Source organism: Alligator mississippiensis, chromosome 2 (genome assembly GCF_030867095.1).
Source record: "Alligator mississippiensis isolate rAllMis1 chromosome 2, rAllMis1, whole genome shotgun sequence".
Classification (NCBI taxonomy): domain Eukaryota; kingdom Metazoa; phylum Chordata; order Crocodylia; family Alligatoridae; genus Alligator; species Alligator mississippiensis.
The window spans coordinates 60,351,313-60,377,801 of record NC_081825.1 but is presented as its reverse complement, the minus strand read 5'-3'; the positions used below and the strand labels follow the sequence as shown (position 1 = coordinate 60,377,801).

At 44.2% G+C, this 26,489-nt stretch overlaps 1 protein-coding gene across 2 annotated transcripts; it reads right to left on the bottom strand.

The window, feature by feature from the left end:
- Positions 1-9,238: 9,238 nt before the first annotated feature.
- TMEM165 (transmembrane protein 165) lies at positions 9,239-25,211 on the bottom strand. 2 transcript variants are annotated; one of them, XM_019481247.2, is made up of 6 exons: positions 24,927-25,211; positions 19,551-19,767; positions 15,118-15,293; positions 14,060-14,242; positions 12,333-12,480; positions 9,239-10,249 (listed from the first exon to the last, which is right to left on the bottom strand). In XM_019481247.2, the coding sequence occupies exons 1-6, from the start codon at positions 25,092-25,094 to the stop codon at positions 10,173-10,175; spliced, it is 969 nt and encodes a 322-aa protein (XP_019336792.2). In that variant the 5' UTR covers positions 25,095-25,211; the 3' UTR covers positions 9,239-10,172. The 2 variants fall into 2 exon arrangements, with proteins under 2 accessions (XP_019336792.2, XP_059577738.1); XM_059721755.1 differs by having other exon boundaries at positions 12,333-12,438; positions 24,927-25,200.
- Between the last annotated feature and the right edge of the window lie 1,278 nt (positions 25,212-26,489).

Here is a 26,489-nt window from a genome sequence, read left to right as displayed (position 1 = left end):
GGGGGAGCTAGGCTGGGGCTGCACTCACAGCAGGCGGGGCAAGTGGCAGCGCTGAGAGGGGTCACTATGGGGTGGAGTATAGCCACCCCCAAAATTTACCAGAACCACCTCTCCCAGTGCTACTTCCGCCTGCCCCACCCCTCCCTAGTTGGAGCCCAGCCCCCCCTGCCGGGAAGAAGCTGGCACAGCCCCTGGCTCCAAGCCCACAGTGGGCAGCCTGCCTTCACCCCATGCACATATCCAGGGGGGCACATGCAGCCCATGCCTCCCACGTGGGTACATGCAGTAGCAGGGAGCTGCCCACAACCCACGCCCCCCTTGGACGAGCTGTGCATGGCTCTGTTCTGCTCCCAGAGGGGTCACATTCACTGCCCTGGCTGGGCAGTACCTGCCCTGCCCCTACCCTGCTCCCTCCCTCACCATGGGGGGGGCCCTCAATCTGCCCTTCCCCACTCCCCACAGACTTACTGGCCAGACACTGCTCTCTAACCTCCTGGGCTGCTTTCCTGTAAATTGGCTTTTGGATTGGCATCAGCTAATATGGCTGGTTAATAATCGGACATTGGTATCAGTCAGAAAATCTTTATCGGTGTGCCCCTACTAATTGTACGTATGCAGACCCGTGGCTGGAAATGAGTACACTGCAGAATTAGTTGTACAGGCTCTACAGTTTTAAATCATGTCTGTACCAATGACTGCATAATTAAAACAAGACAACTGGGTTTCTTTAAATAGAACTTTGTCAGGGAATATCAATACATTTTTCCATAAAATTATCGACTCCAAGAGCTGTAATTGAAGCTGCTGATGTTAACTGAAATTATGTTATTCAATGACATTTCACTGTTGTGCAAGTTAAGTGCAGACCTTATTTGGCAAGAGACCATAATTATTGAGTACTTGTAAAGATTAAAAATCCAAAGTCTAGTTAACTCAGCACTTCTCTGTCTCAAAGGTCAGTGAAAAAGAAATGCTTCATTCTGTAAGTTGCCTGATGTTACCATTGATTATATTTCAACAGCTATGTTCTTACAAGTGTTCTGTGCAGTTATGGTCTGTACTGCTTTTTCATTTCAGTGAATCTAATCAAACTACCTCATAAGTAACTTGGGGGAAAAAGTGATGTAGATCAGCTAGTGGAAAGTAGGCTTTATAATATGCTGAATATGGACAGACTGCAGCTGTGAAGTTAAAATCTACCATATTTTTCCTCAAAGGACAGTGATCATCATGAAAATGCTGCATCTATACTGGCATGCTTCGTAGCAGTAATTTACTGCAATGGCCCTGTTATGGTGGCAGCACTCCTGGAGGCTATAATACAGACAGGTTTTGGCATTGCAGTGTCCAAGTTTGCAAGGATAAAATATAGACAAATAGGTTTTAACTAGGGGTGCACCGATAGAGATTTTTGGGGCCAATACTGATATCCGATATTTAAGGAGGCATATCGGGTGATACCAGTCTGATTTCTGATACAGCATGGAGAGCTGCCTCCAGCTGGTAAGTCTGTTGTGGTGGAAGGTGAGGGAAGGGGTAGGAGGGGCAGATCATGCCTCTTCCCGGCACATGGGGGGAGGCGGGGTTGAGGCAGGAAGAGCCGGGGCTCCACTGGGTGAGCAGCAGGACTGGGAAGGAGCTATGGTGAAATTTGGGGTGGCTGCAGCCCACTCTATAGCCCCTGCCCTGAGCCCTGCCACTAGGAAGAAGAGACTGGTATGACTGGTACCATCTCCAGGCCACAGCTGCAGCCCGCTCACCCCATGCAGATCCAGGGGCACATGCCCCCCCGTCTCCTGCTGGGGTGTGCGCAGCAGTAGGAACTACCTCCCCACTCCTCCCCCTGACAAGCTGTGGCTCCATCCCACGCCCTGCCCTGCCCCAGCTGTGCAGTGCCTGTCCCTGCCCCCTCCCTCATGACAGGGCGTGTTGATCTGCTCCTCCCCACACCCTTTCCCTCCCCGCTCCCCTTCCACTACAACAGACTTACCAGCTGGAGGTGGCTCCACTCTGCCAGGCTGTGCTCACTGCCTGAGTGCTGCACTGTGGCTGCACACCATGCACAGGCATTTATTGACCAAATTATCGGCCGCATCAGGCCGATTTCCAATGCAGCCACTTTTCTTTATATAAGTACCGATCCGATATTGGACTGATGCATCGATGCACCTCTAGTTTAACCTATAAGATTGGGTGGTTTCCACAAACGCACAGAATGGTAATTCCAGTACTTATTAGGAAAGGAAGCCTATGTTAAATTAAGACTACATAATCTATTTACCAAAATCTGAAAAGGCCTCATCAAAATCCTCACACCTCTACTCCTATGAAGTCAATAGGGCAGTCAGTGTGACTAAGAGCTTCAGAGTAGGCCCACACTAATTTTACTGAGTCTAGTCTTGAGTTCAAATGAAGCCAGGGGTGCTCTAGGTAAGAGTTCAAGGTGTAATTAAAGGAAAGGAAAAAGAAACTTGCACGTTTAGATTGTCCCACTGCGTGTGGTCAGTCACAGTCTGTCATGGCTACAAAATGTGTCTCTGTACTGTTAGCTAGTATCTCATAACAAGTCTTGGAACCAGGAATTTGCTGGAATCTATCATAAATTCTCCTGACGATGGATTTTTAAATGTTGTAGATTGTATTTGTACTTTGTTTTTGCCTGAAACCTTTGGGCTGCCAAGATATCAAACATGTTTATGAGTCTGTTTGTGGCTTAATCCCCACCTACTGCACCCTAAAGAAATTAAATGAGAGATTTTTTACTATTTTTTTCTTCAAATTATAAGCCTCATGCCACGTTACAATTTTCTGCTTTCTCTGGAATGCTGCCATCTTTCAGAATGATGCTTGACCCCCAGCAGAGAGCAGCAGTAGCAATAGCAATATTTGTTCAATTTATTTATTTATTTATTTTTTGCTGCCTTTATTAGTGTGAAAATAAAACCCAATTCTAAAACTTTTCCTCTTATCTACATTTCAGCTTGCTTTTGCATGCTCAGGAGGATGTGTGCAGTGCTTACCACCTCCAGATCATATTGTTTAGGGCATGAACCAAGTGACATGCTTCTCTCGTTTCAGCTCAGGCTTCACTAATAAAATGTCTGTCTCCTCCCCATGAATGAAAGGGAGGTCATCTTGTTACTTAGATGCCTATCATTTTTTCAAGTAACACAAGCAAGGCTGTAAGTAATTATGTGATAATTTGCTCACACTTTCCATTTATTTAGTTGTAATAGGAGTTTCCAGTGCTGAACATGCCATAAACATCTGAGAGCCAGGAGAAAACACGACGGGAAAAGGGACAAAGCCCTCTAGGAAGCGAAAATCTCAATTACAATTTCTTAAGGTAGGTCAGACTCCATTTTGCCAAGGGCAGGACTGAACTATAATTAGGGTGACAGTATGTCCTGGTTTAGCCGGGGCAGCCCCAGATTTCAGAGGCTGGTCGCAGCTGGCTGTTAGTAATTATAACAGGCGTCCTAGAAACCCAGGGGTGCAGGGTGCAGTCTGGCCAGGAATGGGAGTGATGCAGAGCACCTTGCAGGCAGGCAGGCAGGTAGCTGCCTGCCCAGTATGCAGCTCTGCCCCCACGGACTTGTGAGAGCATGGAGGCCTTGGAGACAGTCCCAGATTTTCCAGATGAGTCCCAGATTTCTGGGATTTCCATATAGTCAGCCTAGCTATAATGAATATTACAGCTACTGAAAAAGGACCAGCAGAATCACTTGTGCTTTTTCTGGAGAATGTCTAGTTTTTTCTTTCTTCAGACAGGCTCCATGACCCTTGTATATTAAGTACTGGAAAACTAGCTCCCTTCCAAAGGCTTAATGCCAGTGATTTTCAACAACTGGGCCAAGGGAATTCCACACACCTTGATAGTACATGCCAGGACTAAACACACTGGGTGTTGTTTCTTGGGTGGAAGTATATTTAATTACTTATTACTCAGGCTTCTGGCACTGGTATAAGTGTTTATTATTGCAGCTTGCTCAATTTTAGGTAACAAAGAAAATTCTCGTTGCTAGTTAAACCATGTCTAAAGATGGATTGTGGGAGCACTGCAGCCACTGTTACCTGTTTGAGTTATTTGATAGCCTGCTCTGTGCACACCCTTTCACAGCAAGGCACGAGGTGAACTTATGCATCTCTGGTTCAATTAGTCTATGAGGTGCATCTCTACCCTGTCTTTTGCCTGTTTTGAATTGAACTGCAGGATGTCTAAAGCATAAAAATTAATATAGCCATGCAGGCAAGAGACTAGGACACACTACTCCGCAGGAAAGGTGGTTGTTCAATGGTCTCTTAAACAGCATTTTATTTTGAAAAATGGACCATTTGTCACAGGGAATGGTTCAGACTCCCACACCTTCTGTCATCTGCTGCAATGAAAAGACACCCCATGAAAGGGTCGCTGTAACAGCTTGCCTCTTTGCTTGATCTTTGCAACTCCTTCCTCACTCTGTACCTGACCATGTGACACTGTGCTACCACATGGTGTAGCCTGCCTTCAGCCCTGCCCCTCCTCTCCCTGTCTCTGATTTGTTGTGGGTTTGGATTGCCTAGGAACAAAGCTATCAGTACAAGTCCCTAGGTAGCAGCACACCTTCACTGGACATGCGGGGGGGGCGGGTTAGAAACAGCACTAGTAGATAACAGACAGGATAATTGCAGAAGAAAGGAGGCCTGATTAGTGGAAGATCAAAGATTAATTAACACCTATGGAGTGAAGAGATCAGGAAGAGTCAAGTTGGTAATAGCCATGAAGTCAATATGTTTGTTTTTTTACATTTAAATAAAATGAGAAAAAAAACCCATGTGACAGCTGAGGATTGTCTGTGTGATAAAGGTGCTTGCTGAAGGCTCTATGAAGATTAGACAAAGTGTTTTTCTGTCATTTGTTCAGCTATTAAGCTATATGTTGTTGCTAAGAGCCTAATTAAGGTCAAAGATGTAGTAAGACCTTGTATGAAGTAAAGCCTAGTAAATTTAGCAAAGCCTTGAAGTAGTAGGCCCTGTGGCATAGTAAAAATTAACCTTATCAAAAGAATGCAAGGCTTGTACTGCTATTGGTCAGTCTAAGGACAGTTGAAGTAAAGAGAATCCGAATGGCTGTAAGTTATCAGCATAGCTCAAAAGTTATAAATTGGCTGGCACATCCGGAAATCATTTAGAAGGAAAATACAGCTCTGTGAAAGGAACTACAGATTAGCTACAGGCCTGGATTCAGTGGGACTATGGATATCAAGGAGCCTAAGGACTGAATACCAGGGTTCTTCCTGGTACCCCTCGGATAGCACTGATCGGGAACGCCTGACTTCGCTGAGCTTTGCAGAAGAGAAACTTGTCGTACATCAGGCATCAGAGGGCACTGCCGATAAGTTGCCAATGCGAATTATTATGGTCTATCCTTGTTTTGTTATTTACACGTAGTTGTGTGTTTGTTAAGTCGATAAACCTTTCTTACCTTTCTACCCCCGACCGCACTCTCAATCTCGAACCCTCCACAGGCGGCTGGGACACCCATGAGCATTTGAATGACTCATGCTGAAGTGTATAAAATTTAACTAACCACGACAAGGGCTTACCCATGCTTCTAAAATACTTCTCAGATAGACTAAAAGTATTATAACCAGGGATCTGGGGTCTTTGTTCACCATGGAAAAATGCAGATTTTCTCCTTTAAAGAAGAAAAAAGTGGATTTTCTACTTTAAAGGGAAAAAAAACAGGGAAACCTTGGGTATTCCCTTGCGGGCTGGCAAAGGTATAGTCTGCAAGTGGCTGCCTGGGGTTGAGGGGAGCAGGATGCAGGGAGCGCATGTGGAAGCCAGGTAGTGTGATAGAAAGCAGCTTCCACAGATCCCTCCAGGTAAGTCTATGGGCATGGAGGAAGGGGGGTAAGGGCACAGGTGATGCATGGAGGGACAGGCGGCCACAGGCAATGCAGTGGAGTCATGTGCCCCTCCCAGATTTCTCTGGCCAAACCCACACCCTGCTTTGGGTGAACAAACCTCAGAGGGCACATGCCCCCCTGGAGCATCACCTGTGCCCTCTCCCACCCCAGCCCCTGCCCCCATAGACTTACCTGGAGGAAGCTGCTCTCCACTGCTGCCTGACTGCTACGTGCATGTGCGTGTGCATACATGCATGTGGCATCCCCTGCGTCCCGCTCCCCCCAGCCCCAAGCAACCCCTTACAGGCTGGAACTCTGCTGGCCTGCAAGGAGAAACCTGCTGTTTCCCACTTTTTTTTTCTTTAAAAGGGGAAAACATTTTTCTCCATTAAAGGAGACAATCCATGTTTTCCCACAGCAAACAGAAAACTAAGATCCTTGCTGATTATAACCCTCTTCTTCCCCCATCTTGCAGCTGCAGAACAAGAGGTGGAGATAATCAATCCTGCCACTCAAATTATGTTGCAACTTTTCATTCCCTTTGCTACTATGTAACCCTGTTCTGGTGGCTCTAATTTTGCATCTGTGAATTGAAAATACAGTAAAATACTGCAGATATCCCTGTCAGCACCAGGCCAGTGGCCTGTTGATATTATGTTGCTTTTAAGCAGCCATTAATGGTATAGACAGACAAGGCAGCTGACCAAACTGGAGTGAAAACATTGCCACTGATGCTGTTACCAGGTGCTGCAGCAAATGGGTGTCACTGTCACTAAACTTCAGCAGTCCTTGGTTTTAGAACTGGGGATTTTAATGCAAGTTGGGGTTTGATAGCCAAGTGATCTGTTCTGGCATGTTCTGATTTCCTCATGCCTCGTTGCTGACTTCTATCCAACCTCAGAGGAAATGTATAGAAACAATAAGCTTGTTGCCTCCTAGATCATCCATAGGTGCCAGGAAACCATTATAACCACCTGTCTCACCTACTCCATGGTCTGTGTAGGGTTTTTTCTGGGACAGTTCAAGTTTGCATTTATCACAGCTGGTGATCACCTTTGCTGTTGACCATTTTAACATACTGCACCTTGAGATTATGCAGGTGACATGAAATACACAACCCTCCTTCCTGCCTGGGCCATTAGCCATACATAATAGGTCTTGTCTAGTTTGTTAAAACTTTTAAGGGACATTTGACTATTTTGCTGCTTGAGAGTATTTGCGTGCCTCCTCCCATATGCACCAGTTTTAGAGCAGTCAGATCCCCTTTCAGTGGTCTCCAAAGATGTAATCCTGGAATATCAGCAAGAATCATGTAAAGAGGCTACAGTCAGACTAGTGTATTAGGGACTTGAGAGCATTCAAGATAAATTGATTGTTTCAATGACCTAAGTCCTTTTGTATTTTTTTCCTAGGTGCCAATAATATTTATTCTATAGTAGTGTTTAGTCTCCTTAATATTTATTAGATTAGAATAGTAATGCAGTGGAATAGACTGCCTAGGGAGGTTGTGGGATCTTCTTCATTAGAGGTGTTCGAGAAGAGGTTGGCTAACCAACAGTCAGGGATGATCCGGGAGTAGGCATGCCTATGCTCTGCTTTGGCTATTTCTCACACTTCTGGGCTTTGCTGGTTGCCACATGGGACCTAGAAGGATCCCACCATCCTTCAGTTACTACAGGGAGGAACCTCAGCTGAGGATCAGGCCAAGTGCCATATTTGGGATCAGGATAGAATTTTACCCCATGGTCAGCTTGGTATAATTTATAGCTCGGGACTGACTTAATTCACAATTTTGAAGACTTTGCAGAAACCATGAAATCAGACATTGTCTGTCCAATCTAAATAAAAAAAAACAACAAAATGCTGGCTCCTCAGTGGGAGCCAGAAGTTGGTCCTTGTGGATGCTGTGGCCTGACCAGGCAGCCTGCTGGGGGGCCAGAGAATGGGAGTGGCCAGCACAAAGGGTAGCAGCCAAGATGGGAGATGCACCTCCCCTTGCTGACTGGCTAAGAGGGGGCTGCTCATCATGTAGCCCCCCCACATCCCCCACAAGGCAGGGGAGGCGGGTGGCTCTGTATGACAGACAGTTCCCTTTTGATCACAGCAAGTTGGGTAGATCCCTCTCTACAAGGTTTTTTTTGCCTTTCTCTGTAGCAGAGGCTAGGGCGGTCTTCCTGGGACTTTTTGATCATATTTTAAAACTACCCACATGGCAGCAGGTCAGTGGCCACTAATGTTCCTTGCTGCACTGGTGACAGGTTAGGGTATTATGCCTTATGCTTGCTTGATTGTAGTTTTACAAATAGATTAGATAAGGATTGGATTACATGACTTCTGAAGGTCCCTTCCAGCCTTACTCTTCTATAATTGTAGAACTGTTTTACTAATCTAAGAAAGTTTTGAGTAACATGGTTGGAGAGTTTGTTGTCATTTATGCTGCTGCCAGAGGTTCAGTTGAAGGTGCAATGGGATATGATCCACAAGCCAAAGAACTGTGCTTCCTGCCACATGTGCATGACAGAAGGTGTAATTACACCCTGCTGCTAGTGCAGGGGATGCCCGGAATTATGATCCTGGGCTGCTCCTAAACCAACACATAGCAAGCAAGGTGCCTGTGAGTGGAAGTGTTAGTCTATTGTGTCATGCTCCCAAATGGCTCCTGCTGTCAGACACACAATTTAGACTAGCACTCCCTGGGCTGGGAATGCCCCAGCTACCCATCCAATTTATGATGTAATGGGAACCAGCCACAAAATTACATCGTGTAGTATTGTAGTAGATTCCTCATTCTACAAGTGTGTAAGTGTGGGACCAAGCTAAACACTTTAGATAGGAATTTAATCACAGCTTAAGTGTAAGATCTGCCAGGGGCCCTAGAAGCCTAGTTTTTGAAGTAAGAAGAACATTTTTTCTGCCCAACATTTTGACATCACTTCATTTGTGACTATTTTTCTTATGCCTATGCTATTTCACAAATAATTTATAGCTTGTGCAAACTTCCAAAAAGGGAGTTAACTTGCTGCCCCAGAAATTTCAGGGAAAGAATGTGTGACATTTATAGCTTAGGAATACAACTTACATCAATCAAGTCTTTCCAGCACCACTTAATATTTAAAAGCTTAAACATCATAACAATAGATTTCCTGTGGGACATATTTCATCTTAAAACACAGCACTATACCCCCCACTCAGTTGGTGTGAATTCAGAACCATTGTTTAAGTAGTAAAAGGTAATTACACAAACAGTTCAATTAGCCAGCTGTTAAAAATTACTATACTCCAAGAATAAAAGTTCACATAGTCCTTTACAATAATGGCTGGATAAAAACAAATAACAATTCCTTCCATGACCTTTAATAAGTAGCTAGTATGTTGCTCTTTATTAAGGGGTCAAGTAAAACATCACAAAGGCAGTTGAAAAATAACTGAAATAGAGACACCACTGTTTTATTTATGGTTCCTCCAGATTACACTTCTAATTTCTAAAAATAAGATTATTAATGCATCAAATCTAAATCCATTATTGTTCAAATGCTGGGAATGCAATGTGGTCATATCTGGACCATTTTGTTACTCTGACGTATGTTTGTAGTTTTCAACTTAATACAAAAAAGGAACTAGTCCAGTAAAGAAAAATCATATCTAGACAGATTGTATATTGAAACAGCAGGTTGTGAATCAGCACTTGTCAACTTCCTGATAAAACCCCCTGATTATAAGTTTTCCCTTTAAAGTAAATTTAAAAATTCTCTGTAGGTGGCTCTTGTTTGTTGGTAAGGAACTGCTCTTCAGTTTCTTGCTGTGCAGTCTACCCAAGATCAGATGCATCCTGGAATCAAAGTGTTGGACTTCAAGGTGATATTTTTTATAAGCAGTTTGTAACATCATATTACTGCCAGCTGCAGAAGGCCTGTCATCCAGTCAGATGCATAAGATCTAGAAGTGGCAATGGTAGCCACATGCAATAGAGAAAGGAGGAAAGAGACCTTGTATTTGTAGATGCAGATTCTCAAATCCATCTGAGCCAGGGACAGCTATAAAAAGCTACTCACTGCCCAAGGGAGGAACAAGCACCACAAAAAATATGCTCTGCAAAACCAGACGATCAGCATATCTCCAGCGCAGAAAAATGTCCAGCAGAGTGCCAAACTTGCAAATCATTGCTAATAAAAGTACAGTGTCATCTTCAGTGCTTGTATAACTATATTACTGTACATTATATACAGAAATTACAAGGACCCACTTTTGCTCTTGATCCTTGCTCTTTAAAGATAAAGCGCATTAAAAACCAGAGTCTGGGCTTATAAATAGTGCAGAGAATGCAAATGCCAGGAAAACAATGCCTCCTATGATTGTCACTGAAAGAGAGGGAAAAAGAAAGTATTAAATGCTGTAAAGAAAAAGATTACTATTAAATCTGCTTCTACAATGCCTCAGAGTGCTCCATTTCTCTGGTCCAAATCCTAGACTAGTGGTTCTCAACTTTTTTGGACTCTAGGCACTTCTCCATGACTTTCATATGGTACCCCATTTAATAAACTAGTTTATATACTATAGTGCTTACCTCCTGCACAGGGGCCAGGCACTGGTGGTAGAGGCTTCCTCATACCTCCTCACACTACCCTCCATGAGGATCTGGCAGCACCCTGGTTAAGAATCACTGTTCTACCAAATGGTAACAGTCTACAATTTACTTTAGCTACCAACGCTAGAAGCTATTTTCAGCTTGTGCAGCCCCCATGCCAGTGTCAGCCCTTTGGTATACTTGTGTGATTGCACTGATGAAACTAGAGGTGTTTTGGCTCCACAAATTAATTAAAAAATGGGGTTTTAATTCTCTCTCTCTGAATCTCACAAGCCTTAAGGACTTTTAAGTTTACTCACAGAAGAGCTGCTCCCCCCAGAACTGTTTTTTTTTTTCATTGTAGATGGGTAAGTGAGGGGAGAAAGAGGTCAACACTAAGGTGAAGATGTGCTCAGAGAGAGCAAGTGTTTATCCTACCGCTACTGTGTTGAAATCTGTTTTTTTTTTTTGTTTGTTTTGTTTTTTTTTAGCACAGCAGCTCTTGCTCTGGGCAGAGAACTTCAAGAGAAATCACCATTTGCTGATGAGCTGCTAATCTATTTTCACAGCTAATTGAAATAGGATCGTGCAATTTTCATCAATAGCTTTTTTGCATATATTCTACTGCTGCAGAAACTGGTTCTCTAATTGTTTCTGAACACTCTGGAGAAAGAGAGCAAGCCTGTACTAGGTTAGTGGCATACTGAATAAAACTGAAGGGAGGGCAAGATGGCACATTAGAGTAACTGGTTCAGAGATGCAAGAGTTTTCATATGTAACAACATACTCTGCCAGATGCTATGAATAGGTCCATTCATACCATCTAGCAAAGTAGGTTGTAGCCTACTCATGCCTCTGAATCAATTAGTATCTAAGGTTCCAACCTGCTCTACCTTTTGCCAGACTTCAGGCTAACAACTGAACAACTTATGGCCTGATCCAAGAAGAACATACCCCACCTGGTACCTAGTGGCAGATGTAGGTAGGTATAACTGCTCTTCATGGAGTATCCACTAACTAACTCCTTTAGATAAAAGTCCTACTCTACATTTTGGCAATATCCCTGTTGCTCTTCACTAAACAGTATACAAGCATACAAGAAATGCTATACATTTACTTCCTCCATTCATCAGGAGGAAATATTAAGTTACACACCTCATTTGATTTTAAGACTCGGCACCCCAAATTGCAACAAGCCTTTTATCTTTTTAAACCAAGTTACTCAACCCAATTGCGACTGACTACAGAGAGTTCTGTGCTTGCTTCTGCCCCTAGCAGAAGCAAGAGCAAAATAGTAAGGAACAGGCACAGCATAGTAGGTTCTACCAAGATAGTTCTCCTCTCCAGAAGATATAAGCAGCCATGAAACAGGTAGAGGAAGAACTAACAGTACAGTACAGTCATGTCATACGTGCATTTAACTTGCGTGAATTCAATTATACGCGGGGTGGGAGGGGGAGCGGGGCTTGAGTTTGCGGTGGTGGCGGGAGGTTTTGGCAGTGTGGTGGTGGCCTGGCGGCATGCAGCCATCCCCCCGTGCTACGCTGCTGCCACCGGCTGCACAGCTCCAAGCACGGCTCTGCAGTGGCGGCAGGAGGTTTTGGAGGCAGAGGCAGTCACTGCCTCCACTATACGCGACTTTCGCCTTACGCGCTGACCTCAGAATCTAACCCCTGCATAAGATGCGACATGCCTGTATTTACAAAAGTCTTGTTGCATCTACAAAACATTTCCAGCTTCTTCCCAAAGTTTGAATGTTAAAAACCACTACCTATAACTCCACCTCAAGGATGTTAAACCTTGTCATTCTGACCTTCCTGCAGATAGGCAGAGCTTTACTTAGCAAGTATATTTTTGCAGGCAAAAAGACTACTTACCAGTCCTAACAGAGATTTTTTGTGCTATCATTCGTCCTCCAATAACTGCTAAACCAGTGCAAAGGCAATGTCCCACTGTTCCACCCACTGCCACACCATAGGGATCCTGAGCAGACACAAAGTGGTCATTAGCAGCACTGAAAAAGATCTACAAGAATACAAACAGCAGTTTACCAGGAAAGAATTATGTTTTCCTAGTTTTGCCAGTAAGGCAAACATAACCCCAGAGAACACAGTCAAATATGCAGAAAGGCTTAGCATGGTTGAACAGCAATTGCTTCCTGGAAGATGGAAGAGAAAGCCACAAAGCAAGTTGGGTCCAGATACACACAAGTAGTTTGGTGCATAACATCCCACTGCAAATCAGTAGAAAGTTAGGCACCAACTCCTATTTAGGCCACTAATTATGAATGTGAGCCTTAACCTCACCAAAAAAAAAAAAAAAAAAAAAAAAAAAAAAAAAAATCCATCCAGAGCTGGATAATGTTTCAACCAAGACAACATCCTCAAGTAGTTTAGGACTTTGGAATTACTTGTGTCCCCCCTGACCCCCAATAGATATGCAGCCATCCCTGGGATAAGATGACAACTGTTTAGCCTCTAAACTTATGCTGACTGCACTTCTGAATCACAATAGCATTCCCTCCAAACCAGGCGAGCTGTCTTCCATAATCAACATGTCAGTTACCACAAGGCACTGAGTCCAGCTTCATGAGGCTAAGGCTCTCTTAACCTCAGACAAGGAGCTGGATGTTGGGACATAACAGCTGTTGAACATGGGGGAAATAAATGAACCAGAGGTTCCAGAATGGAAGCCTGGACTTCTGACTTGCATCATTCTTCTGCTGTCAGCTAATATCTGCAATACCCAGAAAACAAGGGATCTCACCCCTGTTTAATGCTGGCCTGCAGAGGATGACCACGCACTACTGCTGCTACCCATTTCCCCATTACTTGTGGGTGGCAGCAAGCTTTGTAGTGGATCTAATGGGGACAGCCCCACTGATGATCCACATCTTACTATGATGCCACACTATGGATTTCCCTCTCTAGTTTGCTTTAACACATCTAGGAAGTTAAACACAGGAAGTTTTATCAAGAATATTAACACTACAGAAATCACTCTCTATCATTAGCAAACGCCAGAATTAATTTTGTGCATATGCCCCGAGTATGATCACATCCAATTGTTTCCACAGGATGCCCATCACACTCTGCGCACAGGGTAAAGGATACTCTCTGAATCGGCAACAATTCAATATTTTGATTCATCCTCATTGAAGGATGTGAGGTAGATAAGGCCTGGAGTCCTGCATTAGTCAAACCCTGCTATGATGGCAAAAATCACCATTTTATGAACTATTCTGCAGTACTCATTGTTATGTGAAGTGCATCACAACTGAATTATGCCGTCTGCTTCAATGAGGGTAAAACATGGCATCCTCTGAGGTTATATTAACCAACTACACTTCTGTGTTACTGCAGTGGCGCAGTATTGGCAGTGCCCTCATCCCCCTGCTTTTACCTAGAACATGCTGTAAGGTAGTTCTTAGAGTTTTGGGTCTGTGCCTTATAGATGCGAGAGGATTCAAAGTACCCATTTTGGGGATCCACTGTAAAATGCAAACCCTGAGAAGATGCCCCTCCCAGTATTATGTTCCTATCTACATCCTCATCCAAGCTACTGCAAAGATTGAGAGAAAGACAGAAGTAGGTATCTCACTCACCTCTCTCGCTGCTAGGACTATTGTTGTTAACTGTGAACGGTCACCCCACTCTGCTAAGAATGTTAAAGTAAAAGCTTGAACAAAAATTGGAGAAATAAAATGCAGCCACTTCTTCTGAGGTATATTTGTACCAGGCCCCGTTTCTACATCTACTGGCCCATTTAACAGCTTAGTTCTCTGGAGCTGGAATACAAACAGCACATCAAAACTGAAATGTCATGTCAGATACCCAAAGCAAACAGCAGACAAAAATGCAAGACTGGTACTTTGATTCCCAAGTTACTATTAGTCACTGAATGCTGTTGGCTATTAAATGTTTAAGGGTAGTATCTTAATTTACATAGCTGTGATCATTGCTTTCTTCAAAATTACTATCTTAAAAGCTATATTTCTTCCACATTAAAATGTTTGTTGTTTTGTCTGCTATGCTTTAAAAGCAGACAAGACTTTCTTTCAGAAGGTGACACATTGACTTGTTCTCTTTTTAAATTATTCTGAGAAGAAACCGATTGTTACCCATCACCTGCCTGGAGAACCACAACTGATTACTGGGCATGGTGACAATGAAACTATCACAAGAAATGAAATTAATGCTCCAAAGAAACTCTTCTAAAACTATGCCTTGGAACCATAAATTATCTGCCTAGAATGTTACAACCATAATGAAACTAGCATTTCCTGTGAGCATTTTTATCATTGTACTGAGTGTTACAAAAATTCAAGCAACCGTAGTGCTAGTGTCATTATCATTTATGCTAATAAACCCCATGGATAAAAAGACTGCATACTGGAAAAAAATAAGAGGAAAGAAACTTTCCCCGAGACAGCTCTATCTCAGAGGATTATAGCCAGTTCTTAAAACAGTCTCCTGGAGACTAGCAGATGATGCACCCACTTGTAAAAAGGTCATTTCTGCATGATGTTTGGTTTAGCTAAACATTTGCAATGTTAGACCTTCACCCACCATATGTACAGTTGAGGAACCCAAAGGTGTGATCTTTCAAGCAGTGCAACTTCAGAGCACTAAGTATTTCCAAAATCATCCCTACTTCACTCACTTCTTCATCTTTTTTCTTGATTTCTGCTTGCACTTCCTCCAATTCTTCCTGGCCCTCATCTGGGCTCATTTTCAAGCCTTCCCGAAGCATTCGGATGCCAAAGATGGCAAACAATGCAGTTGACACGTAGTATGTGTACACCCGGGGAATAACTGTGGTGGCATAGCCAAACAAAACTGGAAGAAAACAAATAAGGTCCTCTTAAAGTTTGTTGTTTATTATATACAGATCCCCTACAACCAGACTACCACGAGCACTCCTGCTATGTGAACATCCTGCTCCCTAGCAAAGTTCACAGTTCAGAAACTTATTACAGAATATTTAAATACTTCATTTTCCACTCCATTCATGGGTTTTTGTTTTTTAATAAAGAAAAAGTTAAGGAAGTTTGGGCACTTCTTGAGCATTACTGACCACACTAAAGACTAAAACCCTATTTATCCACCAATCTGGTACAGCAAGGACAAGGTTTTCCACACAGCCATTCCAGAGTCTTAATCTCACCCCAGAAGTAGTTAGATGTGTTAGCCTAAAGTGCCACCTTGCTGTACACCTTCTGATTTCAAACTGGTTCAGAGAAGCATAAGCTTTTGTCACCAACAACAGACTTCGTCAATAGTAATGTTAGCATCTAAAAAGCAAGTTGTTGCCTTCAAAAGCTCCTGCCTGAACTAGTTAATCCCTAAAGATGTCACCCTGCCCTACCTTCAATTTTACCCCAGTAGATCTACTCCCAGAGGCAAGGCCTTTTGCCCTTCTTATCAAGAATATTAACAGAGGCATCAGCTGTAACAATCTGAGACATGTACTTGTGTCTACTAAATCAGACTAAAACAGCCAACTCAGTTTATAACTTCAGCCACTGGATAACATTTTCAAGTCATTTCTGATTGGGCCAAACTGGAAACAATTTATAGTCTAAAAAGGTACTGTGTTATTAGAGGTGCACTGATACATCGGTCCGATACTGAATCGGTACCAATATAAGAAAACTGGCTGTATCGGGTATCGGCCCAATGGGGCCAATAAATGCCTGCACTGCATGCAGCCACAGTGCAGCACTCAGGCAGCAAGGAGCACAGCTGGAAGCGTGGAGAGCTGCCTCCAGTGGGTAAGTCCAGTGTGGTGGGAGGGGAGAGAAAGAGCATGAGGGGAGGGGGCAGGGGCAGGCACTGCCCAGAGGGGGTGGTGGAACCACAGCTTGTAGGTGGGGGGAGACTGCTCCCTCCGCTGCTTGCACCCTGGGAGGGCATGGGGGGGAGAGGTGTGTGCCCCCCGATCTGTGCAAAGTGGGATGGGGGCTCTTCTCAGTGGGGGCTGGGCTCAGAGCAGGCACTGGCGGTGCTGGAAGGATGCTGCATCCACCCCAAAATTTGCAGCCACTCTGCTCCCAGCACCGCTGTTTCCACCCACATGCTGGGAAAAGCCAGGGCTGTGCCAGGAGGCTGGCAGCAAAGAAAAACAGGGTGGATGCAGCATTCTCCCAGCACCCCTCCCAGGGTGCAGGCAGTAGCAGGAGCCACTGCCCCACCCACAAGCTGTGGCCCTGTTCCCCACTCCAGGCACTGCCTGTCCTCTCCACCACCACAGAGGGCATTGATCTGCCCCCCTGCCCCACCTCTTCCCTCCCTCCTCCCCAAACTTACCAGCTGAAGGCAGCTGTATTGGAAATTGGATCAGTATCGGCCAATATGTCTCCTTAAATATCAGCTATCAGTCTTGGCCCCAAAAATCTCTATCGGTGCACCCCTACGTGTTATGCTACCAAGCAAGAGCCATTCAATCCCCTGGGCCCTTGATTTGGCTCCTTACCCCCCCAAAAGTCAATGTAAGAAGCTCAAAGATATTTCTTGTTCTCCTTCATCCCTCTTCTCCCCCACCATACTATCAACAAGTCCTATCATTGCTTCCAAGTTAGAGATGGAAGTCAGTTAGCATAACTATTCCATCCCCTGCATAGATAGAGAGAACTGACTCCACAGTGCACCCCACTTCGTAAGTCCGGAGACAAACCAAGCTAAATTTAAGGTTAGCCCCAAGAAATTGTACATTTTTGAAGCCAGGACCCAAAACTGAATTCCTTTAAAGAACAGGCTAGTTGACATCTTAAGATAAAGAAAAAAGAAAATGTTGAGCTGTGGATCTTTGCACAATTACCATCATACCATATGATGACGAGTGGAATATTTAAATGCACATGCAGTTAGCCAGCTGACGTCTACCCCATGTATGCATTCTTCCATGTGCACTGCCAATTTCAGCTCAGGAGTCACTACATAAATCAGAAACCTACTACTGACAATGCCATTGCAGATTAATAGTCTAACAAAGACTAATCTAACATTAAAAGTGAATAATTAGCTATTCTTAACAGTCTACGCCAGCAAGCCACATATACAAATACATTTTGAGCGCTATGTCATGCATCCCCATTGGTTGGGGTAAAAACAATGGAATATTAAGCTAACCGGAAATCAAATCAATTTACAAGGTAAAACTGTATGAGTCGATCTTTCAAGTTCTGTTCAAGGTGAACAGAACTGTGGAGCTGATAAGCAGGTCTCAGTCGACTCTTCATGGAAAGGAAATAAGGTATAGCTCAAAAGAGGAGCAAGCAGACAGATAGATAACTGAAGGGATAAATTAGGAAGAGGGGGAGACAAAGGATTTCTTGTTGAGCAGAGGAGGAAGGCAGTGAAGAAATGTTGGGGGAAAAAGGGGTTATAGGAAAAGGGAAAAAAAGGGAGGGAGAAGAATGAATCGCCACAGCATACACTATAATGGCAATAGCAATTGGCAAGTTTTTGGGGGCAAAACTTCACGTTTATTTAAAAAGGAGGGGCCCTATGGGATCTTAAGATCCCTTATTATGGCCTTATGGATGATCCAGGAAAGCACTTTGGGAGCCAATGAACTTAAACATTTCCATTCAATACAATATAGAACAAAACTGCTCTAATTTTGTTATCATTCCTATAAACCCAATATATAGGAAATTGAGAGTAATTTAAATAACTACAGTTCAACTGGTCTACTACTCCAAATGCATTTAAAAAAGCAACTTGGAAAGCAAAATATGAGATTTAGTCACTCTGAGATGGACATGTATAGTAAATGCTATAACAGAACATAAAAACTACAGAGACACTTTGTTCCAATGGAAAAAATGTTTTAAAGTGTCAGAGTACACATCCATCTTTCTTTGAAGTTATAGGTGGAGTGAAAAACATTTCCCTGTGGCTATTACATACTCAATCTACTACCCCCACCCCACCAAAAACTCTGACTGAAGAAAGCTTGTGGGCCATATTTAAAAGTATGACTCCTTATAACCCATTCAAGACACTTCACTAGAGTGCAACTTTCAACTGTCTGACCCACTGTATATTAGAGTACCCAATGAGAATCTCACATTAGTTTCATGCTGTTGCAAGTCCACTGACTTCCTATACTTTACCTACTTATTATATGTATCTGAGAGCCAATCCAGAACTACTCAGAGTTGGTATAACCAACAGTAAACCAGAGGAACACGATACAAAAAAGATTAAGCTAGAAAGACAAACAAGAATACCTTAAGTAAATCAATCTCAGCGGGTCTACTTCCAGCTCTGTAATTCAGAAGGCCTTCAGAAATTTAGAAGGCCTGAGAAAAGTAATTATCCAGCCCTGAGGAATGCTCTAAGTCTAGACAGTGTGGGAGCACACTGCATCAAACTGGTGGCTATGGTAAATCATGGAGTTAAGAGCAGCTCCAAGGTTATTCTAAAATTATGCTGAGGACTGCACAAACCCAAAATCCCAGAAGCACCTAAAGCTACCATATGGCTGTTTTTTTGTTTCCATTATACTTTGGGGGAAGGTGCAAAAGGATCTGGCTTACACACACTAACACAGGGGTTGTCAACCAGGGGTACACGAGAAGGCCCCAAGTGGTATGTACGAGCAGGCAGGGATGGAGCACCGCCATGCAGCATCCTGCACAGGTGCTGCCCACCCAGCTAGACATGGGGGGCAGGGGAAGCTCACATGCAGCATCTGCCACTGCTCCGCATCCAGCCACTCACCACCCAGCCCCCTCCCCCTGCTCGGCATCTGGCTGCATGCCACCCCTCCCCGGCTCGGCGGCTGAGGGTACACTGCTCCATGTCCGGCTACTGGAGGGTACAATGATGCAAAAATGGTTGAAAACCCCTGCACTAACACTTGGGGCTAAGCCTGAGGGAACCAAGTGCCCTGTCTGGACCCCACTGCATTCTCTCAGAATGGCCTTTAAAAAAGGCTAGGACTCCTTAAAACAATGTTATTAACAATGTAACATCACTTTATTAATCTGCTGCATTCAATCTTATTTTAGTTAAGAATCAGAGGAAGACCGAATATGCAGAAACCCTTAACCAGCAAACTGCTAAAGGCAAATAAAGAGTGCTAACCTGATAAACACGTCATCAGTCCTAAGGCAAGCATGGCACCAGCCAGTACAGTCAAACGATTATAACGCATCGCCATGATAGCTGCAATAAAGAAGGTCTTGTCCCCCAGTTCTGATACAATGATGACTGATATAGCAGCTACAAAAGCATGAATAAACCCCAAATTTGTCTTGTCAGCTGATTCTTCATTTACTGGAGCAACTGCTGTAGGCCCTTTCTGCAAGCAAAAAAAATAACAGAATTACCTCAGCTGAACATTTAACTTGGGGAAGAATTCACCTTTAATTTTCTCCTGTTAGACTATTATCCTCTGGTACTTTTGATAAAACATTTTGATGCACGATTAACTAGTCCTAGCAGATATCCATCCAGAATATGCTGATCAATCATTAACCTCTGACATCCTGCTCTGATTAATAAAGGAATACCACCTTTATACAGATTACAGTACGACTGCATGACAGTCACTACTACCCTGAAAGAGGGAAAGCAGATTCAAGACAGGTGCAATACTGCAGTTTACAATGCTCACATCCTCCCCTTCCAACTTTCTAATATTCTGACAGCTCAAATGAGATATTTCGGTTAACAGTGATTTAATAGCATTAGACCATAATACTGTTACATGTCCAATATAATTGGTATTGGTAGAGATTCAGAACTCTACCATAATGTATTGATACAGAGTCAGAACTTCCTGAATTTTAACTGTCTAGTAGCTTTCTTCTCCCCAAATTCCATCACCTTAGCAACACTGAAGTTCTTAACAAAATTAAACACACTTGTGTGTAGATTCTCCTTTAAAAAGAAAGCCTTTACTTTTGCCAGATAAAGGTGACCAAATTCTAGACCTAGACCACAAGTTAGAATTTAAACTGATGGAATTAAAAAAGTGATTAAAATTAAGAAGCTAGCTAGAATTGTTAAGGGACATGTTAAAGTGGTCAATCTTTTCTGGATCAAGATTGCTAACTTTTTAAAAAGGCACTAAACACACAAAAATTAATTTACAGCTCAGATCTCATACTACATGCACTAAAGCATAATCAAACATTTTTATTAATTAGTCAGCTGCTAAAAATGTACCAATCCAGGCAGGGATAATGAAACTGAAGTGCCACAAAATTTGGAAGTGAGTTCAAAATTTGACAAAATGAAAGATAAAAGCCAGCAACAAGGCCCAATTCAAGCCAGAAATAGGTTTTCATTTGATTTAATGTCAAAAAGACCTGGAGAGGTCAGTTCCCCCTTACCAACACATAAGCAAACATGTCTTTATCAGATAAATACTTTCTACTAAATGACCAGAATTTTATGGTCAGGTTTTGCTGACTACTGTAGAAGCAAATGCCATCTCCCCCAACTTAATGTTTGAATTCACTGGATTATTCTCTAAAGGTAAGAAGGTACAACCAATTTGCTTTAAAATTTTAAGATATTTTAAATAAACATCAAAGATAAACCCAGTTCAGATGCATAACCCCTTAATTTGTTATACCATATTAAGGGAGTGGGGGGAGGTGGAATACCTAGTAGCATATGCTGAATCAAAGAGCTAAAAATATCTAAGAAATAGGACATGCTTCCTGATTACCTGGGACCTGGTGACCATTTATAAACTCACTAGTGGGGACCAGAAGGGTTTGGGGGAGACCTTGTTTCCCCTAGCGTCCCCCGGGATAACAAGGAATAACGGCCACAAGTTGTTGGAGAGTAGGTTTGGTTAGACATCCGCAAGAACTACTTCACAGTTAGGGCGGCTAGGATCTGGAACCAACTTCCAAGGGAAGAAGTGGTGCTGGCTCCTACCCTGGGGGTCTTTAAGCGGCTTGATAGCTACGTGACTGGGGTCATTTGAGCCCAGTTTTCCTCCTGCCCAGGCAAGGGGTTGGACTTGAAGATCTACAAGGTCCCTTCCGACCCTACTTCTATGATTCTATGATTACCTAGACACATGTTCAAAAGGTGACTAAAGGATTGTATGAAAAAGAACTGGACCTGAACCTATATATTAAAAAAATGTTATGATGCTTAAAGTCTCCCTTCTTTAGTAAGATCTAGAGGAATTAAGTGCTCCGAAATCAACTGAGCTCAGTTAAATTTATCTTAAAATACTTAAGGTAACTTAAAAACAGGCTGAAGCAAATCTCAAAGCCATTATCAATTTTTCCAAGAAAACATTTTGGAGGATGAGTTCCAGAAGACCAGAAAAGGGCAAACAGCACCTAGACCAACAGAACTAACTTCAATTCCCAGAAAGATACTGGAACAAGTAGCCAGCCATCTATTTTAAAGCACCAAGAAGATAACAAGATAAGTAACAGCCAATATTGATTTGTTACAGATAAACCATGTCAAGCCAACCTTGTTTTTTTTCCATGCCACAATAGAAGACCTTGTGGACAGGGGTGAAATAACATACGTGATATCTGGACTTTAGTTATGCTTTTAACAGTCGCAAATGACATTCTCTTCAGCAAGCTATGGGGAAAATAGGCTAGATCGACTATTCTAAAGATGAGCATCTAATTACATGGGAAAACGCAATCAAAGAACAATGGTTCATTTTCAAACTATAAGGATAAATCAAATGAGGTGAAAGGGGTGTGGCCTTGATCTAGCTATATATTATAAATAAAGCCTGAATGATGGAATACAGTACCTTAATGATGGAATACAGTACATTAAAATCAGAACCTGATGGCCAGGCTTTTAAAGGTCGTAAGTACTCCATAAGATAAAATTAAAATTCAAAGCAATCTTGACAAATTAGGGGAAAATGGTATGAAATAGGATAGAATAAAATGAAATATGCTGTTTTACGCTTGTGTTCATTATCATAGGAATAAATGCACACATACAAAATGGGAAATAACTGTCTAGGCAGCAGTTCTGCAGAGAAGGCTCTTAGATTTGGAGAAGACAAACTGAACATGAGTCAACAATATAGTACAGTATCTTGCAATAAACCAACATTATGCTGGGATGTTTATCAGGACAGTCATGTACAAGAAAGTAATTCTGTCATGCTAGTCAGCACTGGCAAGGTCTCAAATGGAGAATTAAGCCCAGGTTTGGGCACCACATTTCAAGAAACATGTTGACTAAATACTGAGTAGCATAGACGACTAGACGAAAGATTGGAAGAACCTGACTGTTTAGATGAGAAGACCAAAGGGAGACATTGCAATAGCTTTTGAATCTGCTAAAGGTTATTGCACAAAAGGAAGTTGCAATTTGTTCCCCATGTTTACTCTGGATGAATGAACTGAAAACAGGATTAAAATGTAAGGAAGAGAGAATTAGATTAGATGCTAGAACTTTTTAGAAATGGAATACACTACCTAAGGAGGACCTGTAGTCTCCATCACTACATCTTTCTTAAGAGCAGGTCAGACAAATATCTGTTAGGCATGATTTAAGTATAGCCAGTCCTGCTTGAGGACTTCTCAGTCCTGATCCCTAATTCCCTGTAAATATGAATTCCTTAGCTTTTCAATTGTTCCACTTCTGCATTCCTAGTCCTGGTCTATGGTTAACGTAATTTTACTGTGTTTAGAAGAACAATCAACTAAACTTTGGCTTCACTGTTTAGAGTTGTGCAAAAAACTGATTATAAATTAAGAAAAAATATAGCTTTGAATTAACCTAAGAGTCGCTCCTGCTAAACAGGAAGTAAAGAAAAATTTGATTTTAGGTCAAACACGTAAAACAAACAGTCCATCTGAATGTTTTATTCTCAGCTGTTCCCCCCCCTCCACCCCCGCCTACCCACACACATTCACATTTTTTTTTTCCATTGGATAAATTTGGTCCAAAAGAGACTCTGACTAGAGAAGTCAAAACACTTTCTTTCAAAACAAAATGTTTCAGCTTCCCTAAAGAGTTTCTTTGGCTGAGAACTATTATGGATCAAGTACGTTTCAGTTGCCCCCAAAATATCAGCAAATGAACTGTTCATCCAAAAAGTTCTGCCCAGCTCTAGTTGCTAGAAGTTACATAATGTTCACCATTGCATCCCAAGAGGTAGTAACAGGGTTGCTTGTTTAGGCAGAATGCAACAGCTGCTACTGTTTATTAATATACTATCCTACAGATCTAGCAAAAATATGATCAGTCTGGCCTAGAAAGCCAAGTTTCTAATCTAAATATATTTTAAAGAGTGCAAAACAAATGAACTTTCAGTGCCTCTTCTTCATAAGGAGCAAGGAGGGCACAATAAAAGATGTAGCAGGGCTGACAGAATTGTAAGATAAGCTTTATAACCCCCTGCCTTTTTTTTAAATTTTTTTTTATGTATATAAAGTGGTCCACAGCCACTTTTAGCTTTAGCCATTACCAATTTTTCCAGAGAGCTCAAGTCTCAAAAATACAGCGCCAAAACAAAACACCCCGTCTCAAGGGAACTATGGAGAATACACTACATTTATTTTTCACGGGTCTGGAAACAGAAATGCAGAGCAAATTTAACATGTCCAGTTTTTCAAATTACAGGTTTATTTTCTTGCATTTCTTCCACCCCTGGTATCTTGCACATGCCTCGGCTTCTCAGCCTGCTGTACCAAGGAATAAGGAATTGACAGAACATGGAAACAAGGAGTGACACGAAAACTTTGTTTCTGTTAAGGAAGGTCTTGCCCCTCTGCCAAGGGTCAGACTGATTGGGGGTCAGGACACAGCTTTACCTCATGGTCAGATTGGTATGCACAGTTGGGGGGGGGGGTTGCTTTACAAGGGGCATGGCTGGGATCTCGGGTGTATACTAACATTTCGTAGAAGCAGGATGTTGGCTGCCGCAGATCCTGCTTTACTTATGGCAGGTCTGGGTGTTAAGACTGTTGCCAGGCGTGGCCCAGCACAGACCTATGTAGGGTTTAGATCATGGCACGTTCAGGGTGGCTTGGAAAGGGATGCTGTGCTCCCACAGTGCTCTAGATGCCTTCCGGGTGTCCCCTCCGGCCCCACTGCCCTACGACTCCAGGGAAGACGTTCACGGTGACAAGAGGAGCAGGCTTTCAGAAAGCAGGAAGAGAAAGAAGAGGAAGAAGGGTCTTCACTGCTTTGTGCAGCCTCTCTGCCTCCCTCCACCCACCAATAGGTACAAGCTGAAGCCTCCCTTTCTGGCGACAGGAGGACGTCTGCCGACGCAGCCGAGCCTCGACCCGGCAACTTCTCCTCTTCCGTCCTGGCCTTGCTCAGGGCCCCTGAAGCTTTACTTGACAACCGGCCTCGGCCCCGGCTCGGCCCCGCGGCACTGTCAGAGACTGAAGATGCCGCTGACAAGCGGCCACTGGAGGCCGAGGCCACTCTGCTATTAACCCCCCGGTCCTTCCCTGGGCTCCTCCCCGCTCTCCAGGCCCCGGCCCCGGCCCTCACCTCAGCGCGCCCCGGCCCCGGCCCCGGCCCAGCGGGCTGCGGCTGCGGCGGCGCGGGCGGGTCGCGGCGGCCGGGCTCGCCCTCCGGGGCGGCGCGCAGCGCGGCGGGCGCGCCCAGCAGCAGCAGCAGGAGGAGCGGCCCCGCGCCGGCCCCCGACGGCGCCCTCATCCCGACGGCGGCCGCGCCTCAACCGCTCCGCAACGGCCGCCCCCGACCCGGGCCGCACAAAAGAGGAAGCCGCCAAGGCGGCGGCGGCGACGACACCTCACAACGTCCGCAACTCCCATTGGCCGCGAGAGCCCTTTCATGCGCCGTGACGTAAGGTGCGGCGTGACGCACAAAGCAAGCCCCGCCTCCCAACGGGGGAAGAGCTGCATAGCGCCAGCGCTGTGGCCCTGGTTCCCATTTATGCCCGCGGAGGCTCCACGTGGCCTTGCCGGCCGGCACCTCCCCCCCCCCCTCCAGCCTGCAGCAGCTCCACACCATGGAGCTGGACTGTTCTTAGTGGTGGTAGACGGCAGAACAAGGAGCAATGGTCTCAAGTTGGTGCAGGGGAAGTTTAGGTTGAATATTAGGAAAAAAATCTCTCACAAAAAGTACTAAAGCACTGGAACAGGTTATCCAGAGAGGTGGTGGAAGCTCCATCCTTGGAGGTTTCCAAAACGCAGCTAGACAAAGCTTTGGCTGGGATGGTCCTGCTTTGGGCCCCATTCTGCCTCCTGCTAGCCCCTTTGCTCTGGATTGGGTCCCTAGTCCGTCTGCACCCAGATCGTGTGTTATGCAGCCCACAGGACTTCCCCTGGGTCCAGAAATTTGGCAGCAGGGGAGTGGCAATTGCTGCTCCCATTCCCTCACCACCACATTTTCAGAACCCTGGGGCACCCTGCAGGCCAGATGGCATGGCTCCCTATGCCTGGTATGGACGGGCCATGGGCTGGGGGTTGAGCACCTGAATGTAGACTAAGATTGCTCACATTTTGAAAATGTCACATGCGGAGAAAGGAAAAGTTATTGCCCCAAATAACAACAGGCAAATCAGCAACAGATGCAGATTGATGATTTGGGGTTAGGAAGGTATGGATCTTCCAGAAATGGGCCAATGCAAGGGCAAAGATCAAGAGGAAAGTTGTGCTATAAAAACTGTTATGACTGCAGAATTCTGTCAAGCAAAGCATGGACATAGAACCCGCAGATTTCAAAACAACAGGACACCAGGGCTGGCTTATGACAGGGTAGGGCCCTAAATTAGGGGTTCTCAACATTTCCATGCCACGGCCCAGCAAACTGCGGAACACAGAGCAGCACTCACGCCAGCCCCAGCTGCAGTGGCCCCGGGAGCAGCTGACACCATCTGCCTGTAGCAGCTGGGCTGCACCGTGCCCTGAATCCCCCGGGGTTCTGCCGGTCTCCACTCACCCCTTCTTCGGGGGGGGAGCTTGGGGCACGGTATAGCCCAGCTGCTACAGGGAGCTGATGTCAGCTGCTCCTGGGGCTGGGGTGAGTGCCGCACCCCGCACTGCCTGGGGCTCCACTTGTCCACACTCATCCCAGCCTGTGCTGGAG

Coding starts and splice junctions, on each gene's coding strand:
- TMEM165 (XM_019481247.2), bottom strand. CDS start 25,094: ATGAGGGCGCCGTCGGGGGCCGGCGCGGGGCCGCTCCTCCTGCTGCTG. Junction 15,294..19,550: donor ACTGATGACGTGTTTATCAG/GTTAGCACTCTT, acceptor GTTTTCTTCCAG/TTTTGTTTGGCTATGCCACC. Junction 12,481..14,059: donor TAGTCCTAGCAGCGAGAGAG/GTGAGTGAGATA, acceptor GTATTCTTGTAG/ATCTTTTTCAGTGCTGCTAA.